The 21,083-nt window shown below is 37.1% G+C and overlaps 2 protein-coding genes across 26 annotated transcripts in view; both read left to right on the top strand.

The window, feature by feature from the left end:
• Positions 1-8,154, top strand: dhrs7ca (dehydrogenase/reductase (SDR family) member 7Ca). Of its 3 annotated transcripts, XM_051888394.1 has the most exons (8): positions 1-133; positions 765-812; positions 1,158-1,314; positions 6,666-6,778; positions 6,903-7,113; positions 7,199-7,291; positions 7,594-7,749; positions 7,870-8,154. In XM_051888394.1, the coding sequence occupies exons 2-8, from the start codon at positions 792-794 to the stop codon at positions 8,076-8,078; spliced, it is 960 nt and encodes a 319-aa protein (XP_051744354.1). In that variant the 5' UTR covers positions 1-133; positions 765-791; the 3' UTR covers positions 8,079-8,154. The 3 variants fall into 3 exon arrangements, with proteins under 3 accessions (XP_051744354.1, XP_051744355.1, XP_051744357.1); XM_051888395.1 differs by having other exon boundaries at positions 28-812; XM_051888397.1 differs by lacking the exons at positions 1-133; positions 765-812; positions 1,158-1,314 and having other exon boundaries at positions 6,666-6,758.
• A 2,496-nt stretch (positions 8,155-10,650) lies between these two features.
• Positions 10,651-21,083, top strand: part of LOC127509550 (NACHT, LRR and PYD domains-containing protein 12-like) — a 238,303-nt gene continuing 227,870 nt past the window's right edge. For 4 of the 23 annotated variants that reach the window (XM_051888358.1, XM_051888357.1, XM_051888377.1 and 1 more), the window contains exons 1-2: positions 10,659-10,877; positions 16,629-17,236. In XM_051888358.1, the coding sequence (XP_051744318.1) occupies positions 10,860-10,877; positions 16,629-17,236 (626 nt within the window). In that variant the 5' untranslated portion in view covers positions 10,659-10,859. Of the gene's footprint in view, positions 10,878-16,628; positions 17,237-21,083 lie in introns of all 23 variants that reach the window. The other 19 variants (XM_051888364.1, XM_051888365.1, XM_051888360.1 and 16 more) reach the window with 17 other exon arrangements.

The following is a 21,083-nucleotide window of genomic DNA, read 5'->3' as shown; positions in this document are numbered from 1 at the left end:
ATTCGCCTGTGTGTGTGTGTTGTTCAGAGCTGTGTAAGTGAGCAGAGACACTATAGTGGAGACGATCACTGAGACTGATTCCTAATCCTAAATACACGTTTACATCAGAGGTGCTTATAGACTCGTGTTTGTGGTAAGTGATGAAGAACAATAAATATGAGCTCTGTCTAGTTGTGTTGATTTGATGTTCAGTGTTTAAAACATGTTACTTCAGTGTTGTTAATAATGACAAAAAATGTTTTGTATTGATTTTTTGCTTGTTTGTTTCTTAGTCATTCCTGCAGTAATCCAAATGTAGGTTGGGAATTCTTGGCTAATTCGAGGCTGGAATATATTTAGAGCTTTTCTCAACATGGTTTGAACACAGAGCTCCCATGAAGCCATGATAGACTTTAGAGAGTTTCATTTTCTGACTTTATTTCTGGTATTGTTTAATATAATGTTTAGACTTTCACAAGTATCTAGTTAACCTAGACACATGCTTTTTTTGTAACATCTAAATTAACTACTCTTACTTTAAGTCAAAAATATATATACTATATATATATATAATACTGCATTACTTATCAACAAAGGCGAAATGCAGTAAGTTCAATTATAATTAATTATCAGGTTTCACTATATTCTGTCCTGTTATAGTCAGGTTTGTCTAAAATAAGATTCAGAGAAAACAGAGTTTGATATAAAATTGATACAAAGTCAATCCATGACTTTATAAATGTCTTTAATTCATATTAATGCATATTCTTTTTCTGTTGTGTAAGGTCTAACGTTATTGAAACACCACAACCATGGGTGTAAGTGATATTATGGTGAGAAATTTAAAATGTTTCTTTAAAATGTTTTTAAAGTATCAAACCTGAATGACTTTCTTTCTTCTGTTGAACACCAAACTTAGAATAAAAGTCAAATAGATGGTGTTTTTTTTATATACCTTTTTGGAGCTTTTGAGACCCTGGTTGCAATAAAATTCCATTAAGACATTCCTCAAAGCATGTCACTGAAAATATATTATAGAATTTGTGTTATGCAGAAGAAAGTCATACTGGTTTAGAATGATATTAGAGTAAGCAAAATGTTAAAACTTTTTTTATTTTGATGGAATTATTCCTGTAAACAATAATATTGTATTTGCATTGTTTTAATGTCTCTTTCAGAGGCTGGATGTGACCTCAGGTTGGGTTTTGCTCTCAGTGGCGGTGGTCGCAGCTGGTGTCTTCTATCTCTACAGTCTGATGCTCAGGCATTTAGCCAAGACAACTGTGAGGAACAAAGTGGTGCTGATTACGGATTCACTGTCAACACTCGGAAATGGTGCTGCTTTTACAGAACGACTGGATCATTCCTGTCATACAGTACATTAAAATGAGTCTCTATTGTAATTTAAGGAAGTATTTCTATAAAAGGGTAAATCAGAAATATGTAAATACAGAAATATGATCTTAACTTTACTAATTACAGCTTGGTAAGAAAATGAACAGGATAAAAATAGAGAGCTAAAGTTAGCCATTGCTCATTGAGGGATTGAGAGTTATACATGAGCATGACAATCTTTTGAAATCTTTTCATATTGAATTCTGTAATTTTATTGGGTGCAAAAAGACGAAGGAGAGGAGGTGGATCGCTTTTAACTAGCAGATCGCTGTTATTCGCTAGAAAAACAAATGAAAGAGAACCATCCCGTGAGAGTAAGAAACAACAACAAAACAGCTTTACCGTAAAGTCAACACCTAACAAAGACTAAACAAACTGAGGGCATATATACTGTATACACAGGCTAATAACAAAGACTATAGAATAACACAAGACGTGTCAAGCCGCGGTCACACTAGATTTGAACGTGCGAAATTTCTTCGGATGCTGTAACGGTCGTGATATGACATCACGGTCTATCTTTTTTTTATAAACATGAATTCAACACATAACTTAAAGTAATACATTCAAAATGTAAAAATATAGAACCTACTCGACTTTACTGCAAAAATATCATTCTTTTAATTCAGCCAAGAGATCATGCCGCGACGAATCGATCTTCTACTGATCGCACATCTTCACGAATTCGCAGGTCAAAGTTCACCAAACTTGAACTTTGGAACGCAGCGAAATGCGAAATTTTTCGCACGAGCTTGCGTTTGTATGGAAGTCAATGGAACGAAAAGTGCAGTATGACCGCAGCTTCACGCGTATTGTTTTGAATGGGAGAAAGTGCAACGCGCAATATGGCGGAATAAGTCCCGCCTTCTAAATAAGAGCCAATCGCCGACTGGTAAGGTCAGCGCGCCTCCGAAATGAGTCCAGAGATCGTATTATTATAGGGAGATAGGAGGGTCTGTATCTCTTACCATTGGAGAAAGCGTAGGCAAACTTAATCACGTGCAGCACCTCTCCACCTATCGTGTAATGGCAGTGACATCAGTCGCAACATTCCCTAATCTGCCTTCTCTTAAAAAAATACATTTTTATCAAGTTAAAATCTACATATAGTTCCCAACGAAAGTATTGTTTTGTGTAAAACATGCTGAAGATTAGCAAACAGGCTGTAGATTAATTGAATTATTAGCTATTTCCCCACAAAAGCTGTTTAATCAGCATAGTGAAGCCTCTCATCCATTGACATCCATTCAAAAAACAGCATCTGGTCTCATTCCCTGCGTACCGCCGGGGGCGGAGCGTTAGCATTAGCCGTTAGGCTTTTTTGGCTAAAGTTCCAGTGGCTTTGATGAGGCACACGAGACGTGCATTTAGGTCTGCGCATGCGCTTTAGCTTGATCCAGCCTAAAAAAATATCGTTTTTTGTCATGATTCGAGCGTTTAGAAAAAGAAATTATGAGACAGTTGTTGTCAGATTTCATTGGTGATTACAAATATGACATTTAATCGAAAACTTGGCAAACAGCTTTGGAGAATTTGATGTTTCCCCATTCAAAGAGATAGGAGCTACACTTAAATGCCCGAGAGGCGTTTCAAAGATGGCCGCAGAGTGAAATGACTTGTCTTAAAGGGACTTTGCTAATAACCAACTGAACGTAAAACAGGTGCACAATACAATCGTTTACCATGGCAACAAATGAGGAAATGAACACAAGGGATTGAAATGAACGTGACAAACACATAAGGGAAATGTACAGACCGAGGAACAGGAATGCTGGTGAATCTGGATGGAGGGACAGGGTGACAGGGTTCAGACTGTCAGTCCAAATCCTCTTTTTGTGCATATCCGATCGAAATCCGATAACATTTAGCAAGTGTGAACAGCCAAAGATCACATGAAATGCGATTTTTACAAATCTGTTTTAAATTCATATGTGGTTTGAAATCCTATTCAAATCACATTTATGGAAATCTGTTTCTGTCTGACCGCTCTGATCGGATTTCGCATGGTTTATGTGACTTTCTCACGCCATGTAAAACGAAAACATCAGACGTGGTTTTAGGAAACATGCTGAAAGTCACTGCAGAAAGAAGGCTGTGTTGTTGCAAAGTACCGGATAAGAAGAAAATGACAATATAATGGAGAAGAAACAATATAAATGCTTTAAAACTGATGGAGACGACAGCGCAGAATAAAGCCGCTCATACCAGCCTCTTATGTTTCTGCCACTGCCTCATAAGATGCAGTAGTCCAGCGCGGCGGCTACACATTGTCATGTTATAAATAAGATAACATCAATCCCTCTATGTTGTGGTTGTTGTTGTTTTGGGCACGCAGTGTTGGGGAAAGTTACTTTTAAAAGTAATGCATTACAATATTGCGTTACTCCCTTAAAAAGTAACTAATTGCGTTAATTTTACTTCTTATGGAAAGTAATGTGTTACATTACTTTTGCATTACTTTTTCTCACCTGGGCTGGGGTTGCTTGTTTGTTTTTAAATAACAACAAAAAAGGTATATTTTTGACAAATGTAGAGGCCCTTTCACACCAAAAGTGAAAATAGTAAGCTTCAGGCTGATCACAAATGTGATGTTTATCTAAAGTCAGTTTTGCTTATTATTATGGTTGAATTGGATCATTGAAGGTCAGCAGCAAAGACATTGGTTAATAAAGTGAGATTAAATGCATAAAGTATATTTGTTTAATATATAATTAGTTTAGGTTTGTGCATTATTCTGAGATTGCATTTCACTGTTTTTATTCATTTTGAGGAATACTGAATCTGTGAGATGAGTAAATGCATGTTCACATTTAGTCTAGAACTACAATAAGCATCATGTTCACACAGCGCACACAACACCTCTGACCTTTACAGGTGCTGGTCATATAATTAGAATATCATCAAAAAGTTGATTTATTTCACTAATTCCATTCAAAATGTGAAACTTGTATATTATATTAATTCATTACACACAGACTGATATATTTCAAATGTTTATTTCTTTTAATTTTGATGATTATAACTGACAACTAAGGAAAATCCCAAATTCAGTATCTCAGAAAATTAGAATATTACTTTAGACCAATACAAAGTAAGGATTTGTAGAAATCTTGGCCAACTGAAAAGTATGAACATGAAAAGTATGAGCATGTACAGCACTCAATACTTAGTTGGGGCTCCTTTTGCCTGAATTACTGCAGCAATGCGGCTTGGCATGGAGTTGATCAGTCTGTGGCACTGCTCAGGTGTTATAAGAGCCCAGGTTGCTCTGATAGTGGCCTTCAGCTCTTCTGCATTGTTGGGTCTGGCATATCGCATCTTCCTCTTCACAATACCCCATAGATTTTCTATGGGGTTAAGGTCAGGCGAGTTTGCTGGCCAATTAAGAACAGGGATACCGTGGTCCTTAAACCAGGTACTGGTAGCTTTGGCACTGTGTGCAGGTGCCAAGTCCTGTTGGAAAATGAAATCTGCATCTCCATAAAGTTGGTCAGCAGCAGGAAGCATGAAGTGCTCTAAAACTTCCTGGTATATGGCTGCGTTGACCTTGGACCTCAGAAAACACAGTGGACCAACACCAGCAGATGACATGGCACCCCAAACCATCACTGACTGTGGAAACTTTACACTGGACCTCAAGCAACGTGGATTGTGTGCCTCTCCTCTCTTCCTCCAGACTCTGGGACCCTGATTTCCAAAGGAAATGCAAAATTTACTTTCATCAGAGAACATAACTTTGGACCACTCAGCAGCAGTCCAGTCCTTTTTGTCTTTAGCCCAGGCGAGACGCTTCTGACGCTGTCTGTTGTTCAAGAGTGGCTTGACACAAGGAATGCGACAGCTGAAACCCATGTCTTGCATACGTCTGTGCGTAGTGGTTCTTGAAGCACTGACTCCAGCTGCAGTCCACTCTTTGTGAATCTCCCCCACATTTTTGAATGGGTTTTGTTTCACAATCCTCTCCAGGGTGCGGTTATCCCTATTGCTTGTACACTTTTTTCTATCACATCTTTTCCTTCCCTTTGCCTCTCTATTAATGTGCTTGGACACAGAGCTCTGTGAACTGCCAGCCTCTTTTGCAATGACCTTTTGTGTCTTGCCCTCCTTGTGCAAGGTGTCAATGGTCGTCTTGTGGACAACTGTCAAGTCAGCAGTCTTCCCCATGATTGTGTAGCCTACAGAACTAGACTGAGAGACCATTTAAAGGCCTTTGCAGGTGTTTTGAGTTAATTAGCTGATTAGAGTGTGGCACCAGGTGACTTCAATATTGAACATTTTCACAATATTCTAATTTTCTGAGATACTGAATTTGGGATTTTCCTTAGTTGTCAGTTATAATCATCAAAATTAAAAAAAAAAAATAAACATTTGAAATATATCAGTCTGTGTGTAATGAATGAATATAATATACAAGTTTCACTTTTTGAATGGAATTAGTGAAATAAATCAACTTTTTGATGATATTCTAATTATATGACCAGCACCTGTATTTCTCTAAACATGCGTGAGGACAGCAGAGCTGTCACTCAATACATGGGAAAACAAAGTAACTTGCGTTACTTATTTGAAAAAGAAACTCAGACATTTTTATGTAAATTTAAAAGTAATGCATATTACTTTACTAGTTACTTGAAAGAAAGTAATCTGATAACGTGACTCACGTTACTTGTAATGTGTTACCCCCAACACTGTTGGCGTGTGCCTATTAACACAACGTAAGTGCCATAGAAATCAATGCAGATGTTCCATTGAATGAAAGAGCGTCATGGACACACAAATCGGTTGCAATACACAATTTAAACAATCAATAATTTTAGATCAGATTCCAGTCGGATACACAAATAATCAGATTTGGACTGACAGTGCGAACAACCTAACAGACCAAAATTAAACAGAAACAGACTCCAACCCTGACGAAGAGTAACAGGAGGGTAATTGGTTGGATATAAGAAAAATGAAAAATTAATTAGCAATTAAAACAAAAATAGCAAGGTAAAAAATTGCATCAACATCAGCTCAAACCGAAGTAGTGAAACAATTTAATATTAACACAATGTGATAATTGAAAACTCATATGATTTATAAATTTATCTTTAAAAAATATTTTGATATTTTGTCCAATATATTGAGACATACATAATGAGGACATAAACATGTACTGAATGACAGAATGGCCTCCTCTAAAATAAATGTGCTTGTGAGACTGTGATGAACCATAATGATATATATGTGTGCAGATGAATTACATATTTGTTGGTTGAACCATGTTTTTTACATTGTGGTCATTTTAGAGTGTGCAAAACTCTTCCATACTGGTGGAGCCAGACTGATCCTTTGTGGAAATAATTGGGAAAAGTTGGAGACTCTTGCTGAGCGTCTGATGAGTGAGTCAGATCCAACTCTTGTGAGTGCAGAATTACCATTAACAATATGAATGAACATTGTCTGAAACATTCAGCAATGTTTTTATTAAGACTGTGGTTGTAATATGTGGGGTGACTTGGTTCAATTCTAACTTTACTGCTTAGACGTTTCCACCAAAACTGGTGGAGCTGGACTTCAGTAATATGGAGAGCGTTCCTGAGATCATCTCTGAGATCCTGGAGTGTTACGGCTGTCTGGATGTCCTCATCTTCAACAGCAGCATGAAGGTGAAGGCTCCTGTACAGAGTCTGTCCCTCCAGATGGACAGGATTGTCATGGACGTCAACTACTTTGGGCCCGTCACACTGGTTAAGGGTAAAATGTTAACTCCAACACAGCTGTCAACAATAACTCTCAGTTGTGACAAAGCATTTTAAACTTATTTTATTCACGGTCACAGGTGTTCTTCCGTCGCTGATCTCCAGAAGAACAGGTCACATTCTTCTAGTCAACAGCATTCAGGGGAAACTGACGGTGCCCTTCCGCGCCACCTGTGAGTTTTAAAGGGATCAGTTCTGTCATCATTTACTCACCTTCATGTCGTTCCAAATCTGTATCCTGTTATTTTCTGAGTGGGACACATAAGGAGAAAGTTTGAAGAATGTTCATGCAGCTCTTTTCCAGCTTAAAGATCAATAAAATCAACTGTTTTACGCATATGGGTTTGAAATGACATGAGTTTTATTTTTGTATGAACTATTCCTTTAATGTTTATACAATTAATCAGTAGCATTAATAAAACAATGAATATGTTAAATATATATTTGTCAATATAAGATGTTCTGCATTGTTCAGATGCTGCCTCCAAGCATGCCGTTCAAGCTTTCTTTGAGTGTCTGCGGGCTGAGGTTCAGGAATATGGGATAACAGTCAGCACCGTCAACCATACCTTCATAAAAACTCCCAGCACAAACTCAAAGGACGAGGCCACAGCAAAATCCATGTGGACACGTGAGTAAGCGGCATTGTTGGTTCATAATGCAAAGATCACAGTTTGCAGTTCATAAGACCAAGTAAGTTTGTTTGTATTGTCCTCTATATTCCCTTGGAACTTCTGCTTGGAAACGGCAGACTTCAAACCGAAGTCCCTTGGTGTGAACCCTGAAGAGATGGCCACTGAGCTCCTGAAGACTCTGAGTAGCAAGAAGAAGGAGGTTTTAATGGCTCGCTCCATCCCTAAAGCAGCTCTCTATGTCAGATCTCTCTTCCCCAACTTGTTTTTCGCCATCATGGCAGCAGGAGTCAGAAACACTGCAGCTGTGAAGATGTCTGACGACTGAAGGACAACATTATAAACGTATAAAATGATGTGATGTAGTACTCAAATTAGAAGAGAATAAATTATTCATAAATTGCTCTGAATACTATTGTTTGTGAGTCTTGAAAAAAAATCTATCAATCTATAGACCACCCAGCATCAAGTTTATTATTTTATTCATTTAGTGTATTTAACATTCAAATATAATATTAAAACACTTTTATATCATGTGAGGATCGATGTTACTCAGTGGTGGTGGTCAGATGTGAACATCATTACAGCGCCCTCTGCTGTTATTGTCACACACTGCTTGGTGACGTCACATCATGGCGCGATACCTACTGTCTCGAAACTGCATGTTTCGGTTCACTCAAGGATATAAGAACAGTCAACGACTCCGCAAATGTTGTGGATGTAGAGACGTCTCGAGTCCGAATGTGATGCACGATAGACAGAATCAGCGTTTCACAATCACTCTTGACTGCGACGGTAAGAGAAAATAACGTTTCTTTATTCTGTCTCAAACCTAGTGAGCTGCTGTTTGGATCTGGGAGAAACAAAGCTTTTCTAAGCTTCGAATCAATTGAACCAGTTGCTTCACAAAATGATTCACTGTTTCGAAGCTTTCGAAACGCCACTCGCTGGTGACCCCTGCTGGTCAGAACAGTGTAAATGCAACAAAAACGCAGGCCAAACATGCTTAAAAACCCATTGCAAATGTTATATTGAAAGTAAAATCTATCAAATACAATTAACTTATAATCTAATAAGATTAAATATCAAATGTCTGTATATTATCAATTGTTTTGTTTGTTCCATGGATGGCTTAGCTAAACAGGCCAATAAGAGACTATTAACTACTATTATTCCTTTTAATTATACTAATGTGTAATTGAAACATCTACAAATGCATAAAACTGATCAGAACCCATAGACACTTGTTCAGTGGTTCACATGGGGTGAACTTCATGAAGCAGTTTTTTGAAAGTGCCCATCACTAGTTTAGACAGGATCAAAACAGCTGTCTGACCATCAAAACAGCTGATTCACAGCACTGTCCACTAGGTAGGCAGCACTCTAGGTTATGAGACAGCCTGCAGTCTCGACTCCTGTGTGATTTTATGTCACTAATAACAATATTCTCCTTGTCATGTGAATCAGGAGCAGTGAGTAGTGCAGTACTGAAGTACACTATCAGACATGATCAGCAGGTGGAGTTGATGTCTACTGAGGTCCCTCAATCACACAGGGGGAAAGGTGTAGCTGCACACCTGGCAAAGGTGAAACCGCTCTTCAACTTCCTTAGTTCCTCAAGTTTTGATGTTTCCTGTAACTCAATGATGAACTTCTTTTCTTCTTCAGGCTGCTCTTGACTTCATTGTTGAAGAAAATTTGAAAGCGAGAATATCCTGTTGGTACATTAGAAAATATGTGGATGAAAATCCACATCTTGGATACAAGGCTCATATTGAAGATAGATAAAGAATTAAACCTACAATGCCTTAACAGATTCTACCTCAGTGATTTATTTCATGATCATGTTGTACAAGTTAACATAGATACATCAACCATCTAAGTGATCACTCTACTGCTTAGCAACAGCCTAGCAACCACCCAGAAAACCCTAGTAACCACTCGGCAACTTCCTAACAATTCCCTAGTTACAAAACACTCTAAAGGTGATGATACACGGAGCAACTTTTTGAGCGATGTTGCTTGGGCACTTTTCCATTGAGAATGTGTCACAAATTTCTCTCTGGATACTTTAGATTGGTCGTGGACCCTGTGTCTCACCTGGTTGTCCGTTGACGGTAACATTGCTCAAAAAGTTGCCCCGTGTATCATCACCTTGACAGCGCTAGCAACCACCTGCAACACTCTAGCAGCTGGCAGACAATTATATTATTATTGTTTTATTATTACACTACCAGTCAGATGTTTTGGAATAATTAAGATTACAGTAAAAACAGTAATATTGTGAAATATTCTTACAAAAAGTAAGTTTTCTATGTGAATATATTATAAAAAATATAATTTATTTTTGTGATCAAAGCTGAATTTCATCATTACTCCAGTCTTCAGTGTCACATGATCCTTTAGAAATTAGTTTAATATGATGATTTGATGATCAGTTATTAATAATTGATTCTATTATCGATGTTGAAAAGTTTTTGCTGCTTAATATTTTTGTGGGAATTGTAAAATACATTTTTTTTTCAGCAGGATTCTTTGATGATATAAACTTCAAAAGTTTAGCATTTATTTGAAATATAGAAATTTTGTAACATTTAAAAATGCCTTTAATGCCATTTTTGATCAATTTAATTTACTGTCCTTGCTGAATAATATATATATATATATTTTATCTGACTGAACATTGTTTGATGTTTTTTTCAAAAAAATAAAATAATTTCAATTCACATTTTATTGCATGAATATTTCACAAACATTTATCATAATAAAACCATTGTTAATATAAGAAATGTAGGCTATACATATTAAAGCTTAGCGTCCCACAGTGCCCTAATAATTCATCCAATGTAAATTTATCTTTCAGTTAAAAAAGTGAAATTCATTTAAATTTGTACTTCTGAAATGTACTAAAAGTACTAATTTCTTTTTTTTTTTAAGTGGCACGTCTAGTTTCTAGTCCAGTGTAGCTGCAGTAGAGAGCACGTGGCCCAACGGTATCAAGTTCAGTCCAGTTTGGGGCGGGGCTTGATGTTCCTGACTGCTTCAGTGAAGTGAAACCGAAAGCAGTCGAATCAGAATAGACGCCATTTCAGAGAATTCAAGATCAGTAATGCCTTCACATGTCACGGTAAGTTTGTTAAAACGTTTCATAGTTATAATATCAATAGCATCTATCTATATATTGAGCATTTGCGTTTAAACGTCGAACAAAAATTTTTTTTTGAACTTGGACTTAAGTATAAAGATATATGTTAAGTGCTTCTAGTTCAAGGCTCTGTTTTGATGTAACGAGTGAAAGACACCGGAAGTGGATAAGTTCGGTAAAGGTGGCAAAATATTCACAGATTCGAATTTCCCGGATCAATAACTCGACAGCTAAACCTTGTTAAAACACAAATAACACATCTTTTCAAGCGTAGTAACGTAGACAACTAGCTACAACCTAATTTTCCCCTCTGGCCCAAAAAAAAAAAAGGGGCTTTCCTCCGCACTGGACAAAATGCGCAGGCGTCAGTGCAAAACCCGAAAGCGTACTATAAAAATAGTCAATAACTTCAATATTACACACTGTAGTGTCTCCAAATTCAGTTCACACATCACTGCTCTCCTGCTGGTTATACTACAGCACTTAGTTTAAAAAAAAGTGCACGTTTTTTATGATTTTTTTCTTATGAAATAAAATCACTAACTTCACTGTTATTAAAAAAAAAAAAAAAATCAAAAAGCATATTTTATCAAACTAAGTGTTGTAGTATAACAAGCACGAGAGCAGTGATGTGTGAACTGAATTTGGTACAGTACAGCAAGGGTGGCAACACAACTTCAAAAGTGGTGGGGCAAAATGTTATGATTTTGGTTGTGTACATTACCATTTGCTCATGTAACACATATTACACTTTAAATGAGGTATCATGAATTAATGAATATAATTTAAAGCATTAGTTTTTGGTTATTGTTAATTTATAAATTTACTCTTTTCTGTGAAATTTACTCCTTTCTTTTTTTATCTTGACATACTGTAGCCGACATCATTAGAAATGTCCATTTTTGACCTCTGTTTTGTAGCATTTGTTCATTTCATGAGAATAAGCCACATCAGGTCACCAAAAGAAGTTATTTCAAACACTCGACTGATGTTATATGAGTTTAGATCAAAAACATGGTATTGGTCTCATAAATTGTTGTGTTCTGACGCTCACTAGCTGACGTGCTAGCGAGCCCTTAATGTGCTGTTGCTATAGTAACGAACGCAACTTTCAGGTGCATTTGACTGACATAGTAGGCTTGTTCGACTTGATGCAGCGCTGCACAGACCGATCAGGGGCTGACTTGAAGCAGTACATGCCGGTAAGACATTAGGCTTGTTCGACTTGATGCAGCGCTGCACAGACGCCATGTGACTGTGACGTATGGCTTCAAAGTACCGCAAGAGCGATTTCAAGATCAGCCGCCTGAGTCAGCCAGCACGGTTTCTCAGGAGGCAAAGCCGTTGGAAGGCAAGCCTGCAACCTTTAGCCAAAAAAGCATAACAGCTAATGCTAACGCCCTGGCTCTGGCGGTACGCAGGGAAGGAGTTTTGAACAGCGGGCACTGATGTCACTGCCATTACACAATAGGCTGAGAGCAGGGGCGTTTCCTCCGAGGAGGCAAGGGAGGCAGTGCCTCCTCAAAAAAACTGGATGAGAAAATAATCGATATTACAAAAATAAAACAACGCAAATGTTACAAAATTTGTCATTAAAAAGTGTAAAAGTCACTTGTTTTTCTAAAGAAACACTGTCAAACAGCGACACCCGCAGGTGAAGTTACAGCGGGGAGTCGCGTCTCTGTGTCTCCCTTCAGCTCATAGAAATGAAGCAGATGACTGCGGGGGTTTTTAGTGAGCAATCAGTGTGGTGAAATTAAAGGTACATCTTCGTGTCTGTGACCACTGACCAGTGTGTACAAGCTTGATGACTGCTGAAAATAAATTGACTATTAAAAAGAAAAGCTGAATATTAGTTAACAATAATATAAATAATATATATTGTTTAAATTGTTACTGCCTTTAGTTGTTATTTTGGAATAAATGTAAAAATGAGTAAAAACACTAACTTTATTTTATACCTGGTTTTAATAAATAGAACATTACATAGTGTAAAAATAACAAAATAGAATTGTGTTTGGTCTCTCTTTTTATGTAATGTTAACTTAAAATTGTGTAACAGGACATAAATGAGGACTTTGCCTCCTCATTTTAAAACACCACCGCACACCACTGGCTGAGAGGTGCCGCACGTGATTAAGTTAGCCGTTATGCTTTCTCCAATGGTAAGAGATACAGATACAGACCCTCTCATCTCCCTATAATAATACAGTCTTTGTCAGGAGGAGCTGCACGAGCTCTAATGACGACACAGCTGTTTCACGATTGGCCGGATTCACCGCATGATAATGATCATGTGTGTTTCGTGTTTATTGTCACGCCTTCAGTTCCACTAATGCTCACAAATCTGTATTTTTATAACAGTTAAAGCTCTTTTCATGTAGTCGCGATGTTATATTGTGTCATGTTTATCAAAATAAAACTGATTAAAAAATGTAGACCCCACTACATTGGTATTTAAATAATATATGCTTATGTTGAACTTTATTCTTGTAAAAACAGACGCTGTAAGCAGTACATGAAGTATTGAATGAAAATGTCTCTGAAACATCGGTGTATTAGTCAAATGTTGCATATATTTCACATCATCTGTGATAAAGTATGCAAACGTAGCATGAGCGTCACTACGGGAAGCAGAAAGTGTCCGACTTCACGTCTCTGTTTTCAGCTCCTCCCAACCTGCACACGGCTACTCTCGCCGATCGGTTGAATCCAGCCGCAGCCGATGTTGAACACACCTATAGGCTGCTTCTGAAAACTTAGGCAGCTGACTTGTTGCCTCGCTACCTTATCAGGCAGTGACTTGTAATGCAGTTTGTGCATGAAGGCACCTCACGAAACTGATTTCAGACAGACAGACAGACTGAGGCAGCTTAACAGTTTAATGATCTACAGCAAAATAGCACGAGCTTTGGTGAGAACTGAACAAATATTTAATTAGCTTTAATTATTTAGCTGTCACAGAATGGAACGCACAGGATTGTGTTATATCGAAGGCAGCGTAGGACACATCTGTGGAATCTCAGGAAACACGAAGTGAAACTAACATTAGATTTAGATGTGCCTTGATGCCTTCCTACCTTAAAATGTGTCCTTAAAAGGCAGCATTTTCCATTTTTCGGATGCAGCCATAAAGCCTATCATACACGCGAGACGCAAGTGTTTTCTGCTAGTTTCAGCCCGACGCAGTGATCATTTTCACGTCCTGCGCCACGTTGTTTAAATAGCAAATACACCATCTGTTTACTCATGGGAGTGCTTTTCTGAAAATGAGGTGTGTTCAGACGCATTTTTGGTGCGTAGCTACTAACTGCACTATTGACCAACAAAAACCTAGTCTAAAGTCAATGAGGCAATATTGTTTTGTTATTTAAAAATGTGTTAGTAATATGCGCCTATAGGCGGGTGCAGAACGCGTTTACACTCTTCTTATTACATACACAGGGATGCACAGCAGCACACAAACATTTTTAAATATTCAAAATAAAAGGATTCCTCTCTGGAGAAGTGTTCAGTCTTTTTCACTTGTAAATTCCGCCATGTAAATATCAATTCTCCATGGTACCTGACTTTTAAAGGGAATGGGAGATGAGACTCTGATTGGTTTGTTGCACGTTACGCCCAAAACACACCCATGACTCATTAGCCCTCCTCGCACCCGGGCTCACTGCCACCCATTGGCTTTAGGAAAACAGTGAACAGTGGGCGACATGCATGTAAGCGTGTAAATACAGGAGAATTATGGCCAATTCATTTCAAAGTGCCAGACTTCCTGCTGCCAACAGGTGGCGCTTTGACCGTAACTGAATATTGCCATGTAGATGTCTTCAGGCCAGGACTCTTATCAAACATGTGAAGTTTGGGGCTGATCTGACTTTAAATACCCAAGTTACATAAACTTATATTAAAAATTTGTCAGGCCGTCACGGACACGCCCTCCAGCGAAAACTCTAGATCTTCGCAATTTAACATTGCAAAGGCCTTTAGATTAGACTGACCAAATATGATGTTGATCTGATAAAAGCTCTAGGGGGAGTTTGTTAAAGTACAATGTCTGGAAATGGCAAAAAGTGCACAAATTTTGCAGAGAAAATTCAAAATATCTGACTTCCTGTTGGTTTTCAGACTTTGCACCAGGAGACTTTTTTGTAGGGATTGGGCTGTTACATGTGTCTACTGAATTTCATACCTGTACGTGAAACATGGTGCAAGGGGCACTTCGTTGAAATTTTGTAGGTGGCGCTATCGAGCCATTTTGCCACGCTTAATTCTGAGACCCATAACAGATGTAAATTTTCACCACTTCTGACGCGTGTGCAAAGTTTCATGAGTTTTCGAGCATGTTTAGGCCCTCAAAAATGCGATTCATTTGGGAAAAGAAGAAGAAGAAGCGGAAGAATAATAATAAACGGAGCAATTCCAATAGGGTCCTCACACCATCGGTGCTCAGGCCCTAATAAACTGATGTATACAGAAACGAGTAAGAGCAAAATATATTAGACTGAGAACAAGTCGTAACCATGTCTTAAACATGCACATTCACTCTTGTTTGTATGTCTAATATGTCAAAAATGCAAAAAAGTTTCTTGTCTCGTCACATTCAGTTATGAATGACATGAATCATGTAAATTATAGCATATTTTTCAATTAAAAAGTTGAGTAGTTCAAATCACTGTAACCCAGATAACAGGAAACGTTCTCATAACTTTGGCTAATGTACACTAGGGTTGGGTATCGAGAACCAGTTCCATTTTAGAACTGGTTCCAAATTTCAAAGAACCGGGTATTCGATACGATGCGCGCATTTCGATTCTGTTTATCGATTCCTGACTTTTTTTCAGTCATTCTCACACGGTGAACAGCAGTGAGCATTTTACAGTTGTATCTATCTGCTAGGACCTGCGACAAAGACATTATCTCATCACGCACATACGCAGTTCATTACAATTGGCACTGACTTTTCAACACGCCATTAATCTGAAGGAATGCACCGTGTTTGGGGCCGTTCACATGTCGCGTCTAAAAACGTGTGGAAAGCGCGGCCACGCCACTTTCTCCTCCTTTCCAAAGCGCTTTCGCTCCTGTGGCATCTGTCACTGCTATGCAACCATGAACTGCACTCTTTAAGATGACGAGGAAGTATCAGCAAAGGATTACTTGATTTCTAGCCCTTGCATTAGCTTTACTAGATATATTTATGGAGATGAGAAATAAAACCCGGCTGAGCTTTTGATGTTGTTACGGAAAGGCCAAAGCTGATCGGTTGGTTCTTGTCACATGACCTGCGGTGCGCTTGAGGAATTCTGAAAAGCATATATGCGAGCCTGGAAACATTTGAAATAACGAACTGTGAACTCTAACCCAGCCGCGAGTCCTAAAGCACCAGATACAGCTTAGCAATAGCAGCGTCTCACACTCAGGTACAAAAACAGCCTACTGGTTATAGCCTAAATGTGGCAAGAATAAAAGGTAAAAACATTATTCTTTAAGTATTTGCTCTTTTTTTCTCTCCATAAAAAAAATATTGGAATCGAGAATCGATAAGAACTGAATTCGATAAGCAGAACCAGAACCGGAATCGGAATCGTTAAAATTAAAACGATACCCAACCCTAATGTACACACTCAGTAGAATAATCTAAAAAGTTTCATTTTAATCAAATTGTCAAAATTCAGTGTATTAATCTTGTTTTTTTTATTGCCACATACGGGCCTGAAATCAAATGTCATCTAGCAGGAAGAGAAGCAGAAACCTGCCTGTAAAATGAGTGTGAATGAGGAGAGAGAGGAGGAGGCTTCTGTTCACACTCAGAGAGCAGCATCTCCAGGATTCAGCTGTGTGTCCATGAAGAGTAACCACTCCATGATTATTCCCCCTGATCTCACTGATGGACCATCTCCAGGATTCAGCTGTGTGTCCATGAAGAGTAGCCACTCCATGATTATTCCCCCTGATCTCAGTGGTGGACAATCTTCAGGATTCAGCTGTGTGTCCATGAAGAGTAACCACTCCATGATTATTCCCCCTGATCTCACTGATGGACCATCTCCAGGATTCAGCTGTGTGTCCATGAAGAGTAGCCACTCCATGATTATTCCCCCTGATCTCAGTGGTGGACAATCTTCAGGATTCAGCTGTGTGTCCATGAAGAGTAACCACTCCATGATTATTCCCCCTGATCTCACTGATAGACCATCTCCAGGATTCAGCTGTGTGTCCATGAAGAGTAACCACTCCATGATTATTCCCCCTGATCTCAATGATGGACCATTTCCAGGATTCAGCTGTGGATTTGAACCACATAAATTCAGTGATGGAGCTGCTGTGACCTCTGACTTTGTGTGAGTATCATTTACTATCTGCTAGAGCTGCATGATTCTGGATAAATTGAGAATCATAATTTTTTGTTTAAAATAAAGATCATGGCTCTCCCACAAATCTGAATGGACAACTGAAAAAACAAACAAACAAAAAAGAAACCGATTTAAAAAATTACTGATTTTTTTTTAAAATTGCGTTATGAACCTGTGAAAATAGTTTTCGCTTCAGCTAGCGTTACAAATAGTCTGCATATTTTCAAATAATATCATTTACGTTATTTGAATTACTGTATAACATTCAATGAATAGAAAAAGCCTGATTTTAGATGTATTTACTGGAATCTACCACATTAGAAAATTATTTATCAGGAAAATTTTACTGGGGCACAGCAAGATTTTACTGGGGCTCGAGCAAACTAAAGTCAACATGTAACGGAAGTTATGGCCGACTTGACTTCTGTATTGTGACAAATTACTCAATGAAAGGTTATTTTGGCTATTTTGAATAGGCAACCTCTAGTGACGAAAAATCTACATATTGTAGCTTTAATGAATTTCAAATTATTTATTATTTATTAAAGACTAGTGAATACTTAGTAATAAAATAAGAACAAATTACATATTACAAGCATTGATTGATAAAATAGAACACAGATATAAGATAATTAAACAGTGCTTTAAGTTTTTCAGGTAGTTCTAACAGTAGGCAAAATATACAAAAATACATTGAATAATCAAATGTAAAATAACACTGCATAGTCTTCACTGTATAAATAAAATGTAATTAATTGTTAAAGCTACAAAAGGAATTTTCTCTTTGTCTTTTGTTGTTTGATTAGCATTAATGACAGACAGAAGCAGGTATATTATACTTCTGTCACTTTAAGAGCCAATGCACAGATCTAATAAAATGTCAAGTCACCTTTATTTATATAGCGCTTTTTACAATGCAGATTGTGTCAAAGCAGCTTTACAGTGATAAATGGTATATAATTTTGGCTGCACAGCAGCTCTTAAAGAAAATGCTGTCAATGTATGCAGATGCAAAGCACTGTTGAATATCAAATGTCAAATGTCAAGTGATACACATCTGTTTTCCTTCTAAACTGTAAATTTTCACTTAAGACTGGTAATAAAAATAGACCTAAGCAAACAATAACCTTTAAATTGACTTAAAATACCTATATAATAACAATGAGGCAATAATATGTTTTCAAATAAATTATCAAAATCAAGTAATTATATAGTCTTATAGAAAAACACTGTTAAAATACATAATATAATATACATGTATAGACAATCAACTTATGCACATCATGTATTATAACAAATGCCTGCAGAGGGCGTAAACGGACTGGTGATTGTTGTTGTTACACTTTACAAAAGATCAAATCCTTGTTTAATATTGGCCAAACCACATTTAATTCAAATGTTAACTTAATCTTTATTATTTGGCCACTTCTTTGTGATAGAAATGCTACATCCAGTAATTTCTTGAAAAAAATAATGTGGACAATCAAAACATACAAGCTCGGAGCAGAGGTTTAGATTGTATTTTGAAATCACGATGAACGATTATTTTATATTTGTCTATAAAGCATATACATTTTCATTTTTTAAAGAAAATGACCGATCGTTTTGCTAGATAAGACCCTTATTCCTAGTCTGGGATCATGTAAAGCCCTTTGAAGCTGCAATGAAACTATAATTCTGACCTTCAACGGTTTGGGGCCAATTGAAATCCAAGTAAATTATCAGCAAATTTTTATTAGAAAGTGGACTAATCCTTTAATGTCTCGCGGTCTTGCTTTTTTTTTTTTTTTTGTGAACAATTAAATTTTGGGCTAAAAGTGTGTTGTAACGCAAGCGTTACTGAACATGTAGGCTACCGAGTAAAATATTACTGAAAATTGATTAGTAATGCCTTACACTACAGCAAAAAGTAATCTGTTACTGTAATGCAATACTTTTGTAATGCGTTACTCCCAACACTACATATAGACTACATAAAAATATGACTGTAAAATAATGTTGTGAATTCTTTGTGTGTCCGTGTTTCAGCGCGTTGTTATGGAAAGAGCGCGTCCACAGAGTTACACATTCATGACTAGAACAATCAAGTTCGCTTGTGCATTTGCAGCCTTTTGTGCCATTGTAAACTGTAATATTATGTTTATTTTGTGTATATATATCTGTTTAATCTCATATGGGATGCGTTTGGTTGAGTTAATTAACGATGCAGTAAAGCGCTTCATTGTACTGGTGATCATCTTTAGCTTTAGCATGCACAACTTACAATAGCAATGCGCATTAATAACTATGATTGGGACTGTCATATACATAACATTATAATGAGAACACTGTTGTAATAAAACTTTGTGAATTCTCTGGGTTTATTTGCTGACGTGTTTGAGCGTGTTGTTGTGGGGAGCGCATCCAGAACATGAGCACATTCTGACCAGCACAGTCAAGTTCGCTTGTGCAATATTAAGTTTATGTAATATAAATATCTGGTTAATCTCATATAGGATGCGTTTTGTTGAGTTAAATAACCCACTAGAAAAGCTCTTCAGTTTCCCGGTGCTCATTCAGCTCTTCAGCTTCAGCGATGCAATGCGAAACAATAAAAGCTATGATTAGGACTGTCATATACATAACATTATTATGGTATACACTTTTGTAATAAAAAGTAGTAAATTCTTTGGGTTTAGTTGCCGTTCTTCAGCGACCATTGAGTTGATTAAACTTGTAGCAAAGTGCTTCAGTTTACGGGTCTTCATTCTCTTCAGCTTCAGCACACAGCTCAAACAGCAATTATGTTATTTGAAATTGTTTTCTGTTAATGTAATATCAAAATTTTTTATATATTTATTTTTCATATTTTCATCAACAACGTTTTTTTGGTATCACTTTACAACAAGGTCTTGTTTGTTAATGCATGAACTAACAAAGAGCAACAATAATCTTTGTGAATGTTAGTTAATAAAATATTTGTGTTTATGTTAGTTTACGGTGCATTAACTAATGTTAACAGATACAACTCTGGATCTTAAAAATGTCTTAGAAAATGTTAAGATTAACGTTAACTAAGATATATATATATATATATATATATATATATATAAGAAAGTTGGCAATAGGAGTGTAAAATAAATTTTAAAAGTTAAGGAATCTTACACTGGTTCAAACTAGGCTACTGTATTGTTATTGTGTTTGATTTATGTTGAAGTGTTTGGGACATGGCTTTTAACGGTGAGCCTTTTGTTTTTGTAATCAGGTTCTCAAAGTATATCAAAATTTGGGTCTGTTATCGGCTTTAATATGTAAAGAATTATTGGTTATTGGTATTAGCAAAATTTTCATATCGGTGCATCCCTAAGCACAAGTGCTAAATTGAGTCCTATTTTGTGTCTTCTTGCACTTGAATGGATTAAAATCACTTGAATGTTTAAATTGGCAGGACTTAAAAACACTTGCAAATGATAAACTTACACCCTATGATGGATCACATGCGTGCCGAACTGCGGGCCCTGGTCTGTACGGATCACGGTTCGATCTGTTAAACCCTATCCATGATGTAGCTATGTCACCATGAAACATATTTGCATAATGCCCACCTGCTGGCTACTTTGGCTCACCCGCAAAAAAAAAGGTCAGGAAGAGATATGGGCTTCCAAAGACAGAGCAATTGCAGAATTAGGGGTTAAACTTTATTTTTAATACCATTTCTCAGAATACAAAAAAGGTCTGCACTTTAATCATACTACACAGGAGATAAGATGACAAATGTTTTGGCTCTTTGCCTTCATCAGTGTCAGTGTCATAATACCATTTCTCATCAATACAACCACAACCTTTTGTTCATAGC

The sequence above is a fragment of the Ctenopharyngodon idella genome, chromosome 3 (genome assembly GCF_019924925.1).
Source record: "Ctenopharyngodon idella isolate HZGC_01 chromosome 3, HZGC01, whole genome shotgun sequence".
Lineage (NCBI taxonomy): Eukaryota > Metazoa > Chordata > Actinopteri > Cypriniformes > Xenocyprididae > Ctenopharyngodon > Ctenopharyngodon idella.
The sequence above is the reverse complement of the archived record's forward strand: the minus strand, read 5'-3'. Positions and strand labels throughout refer to the sequence as shown.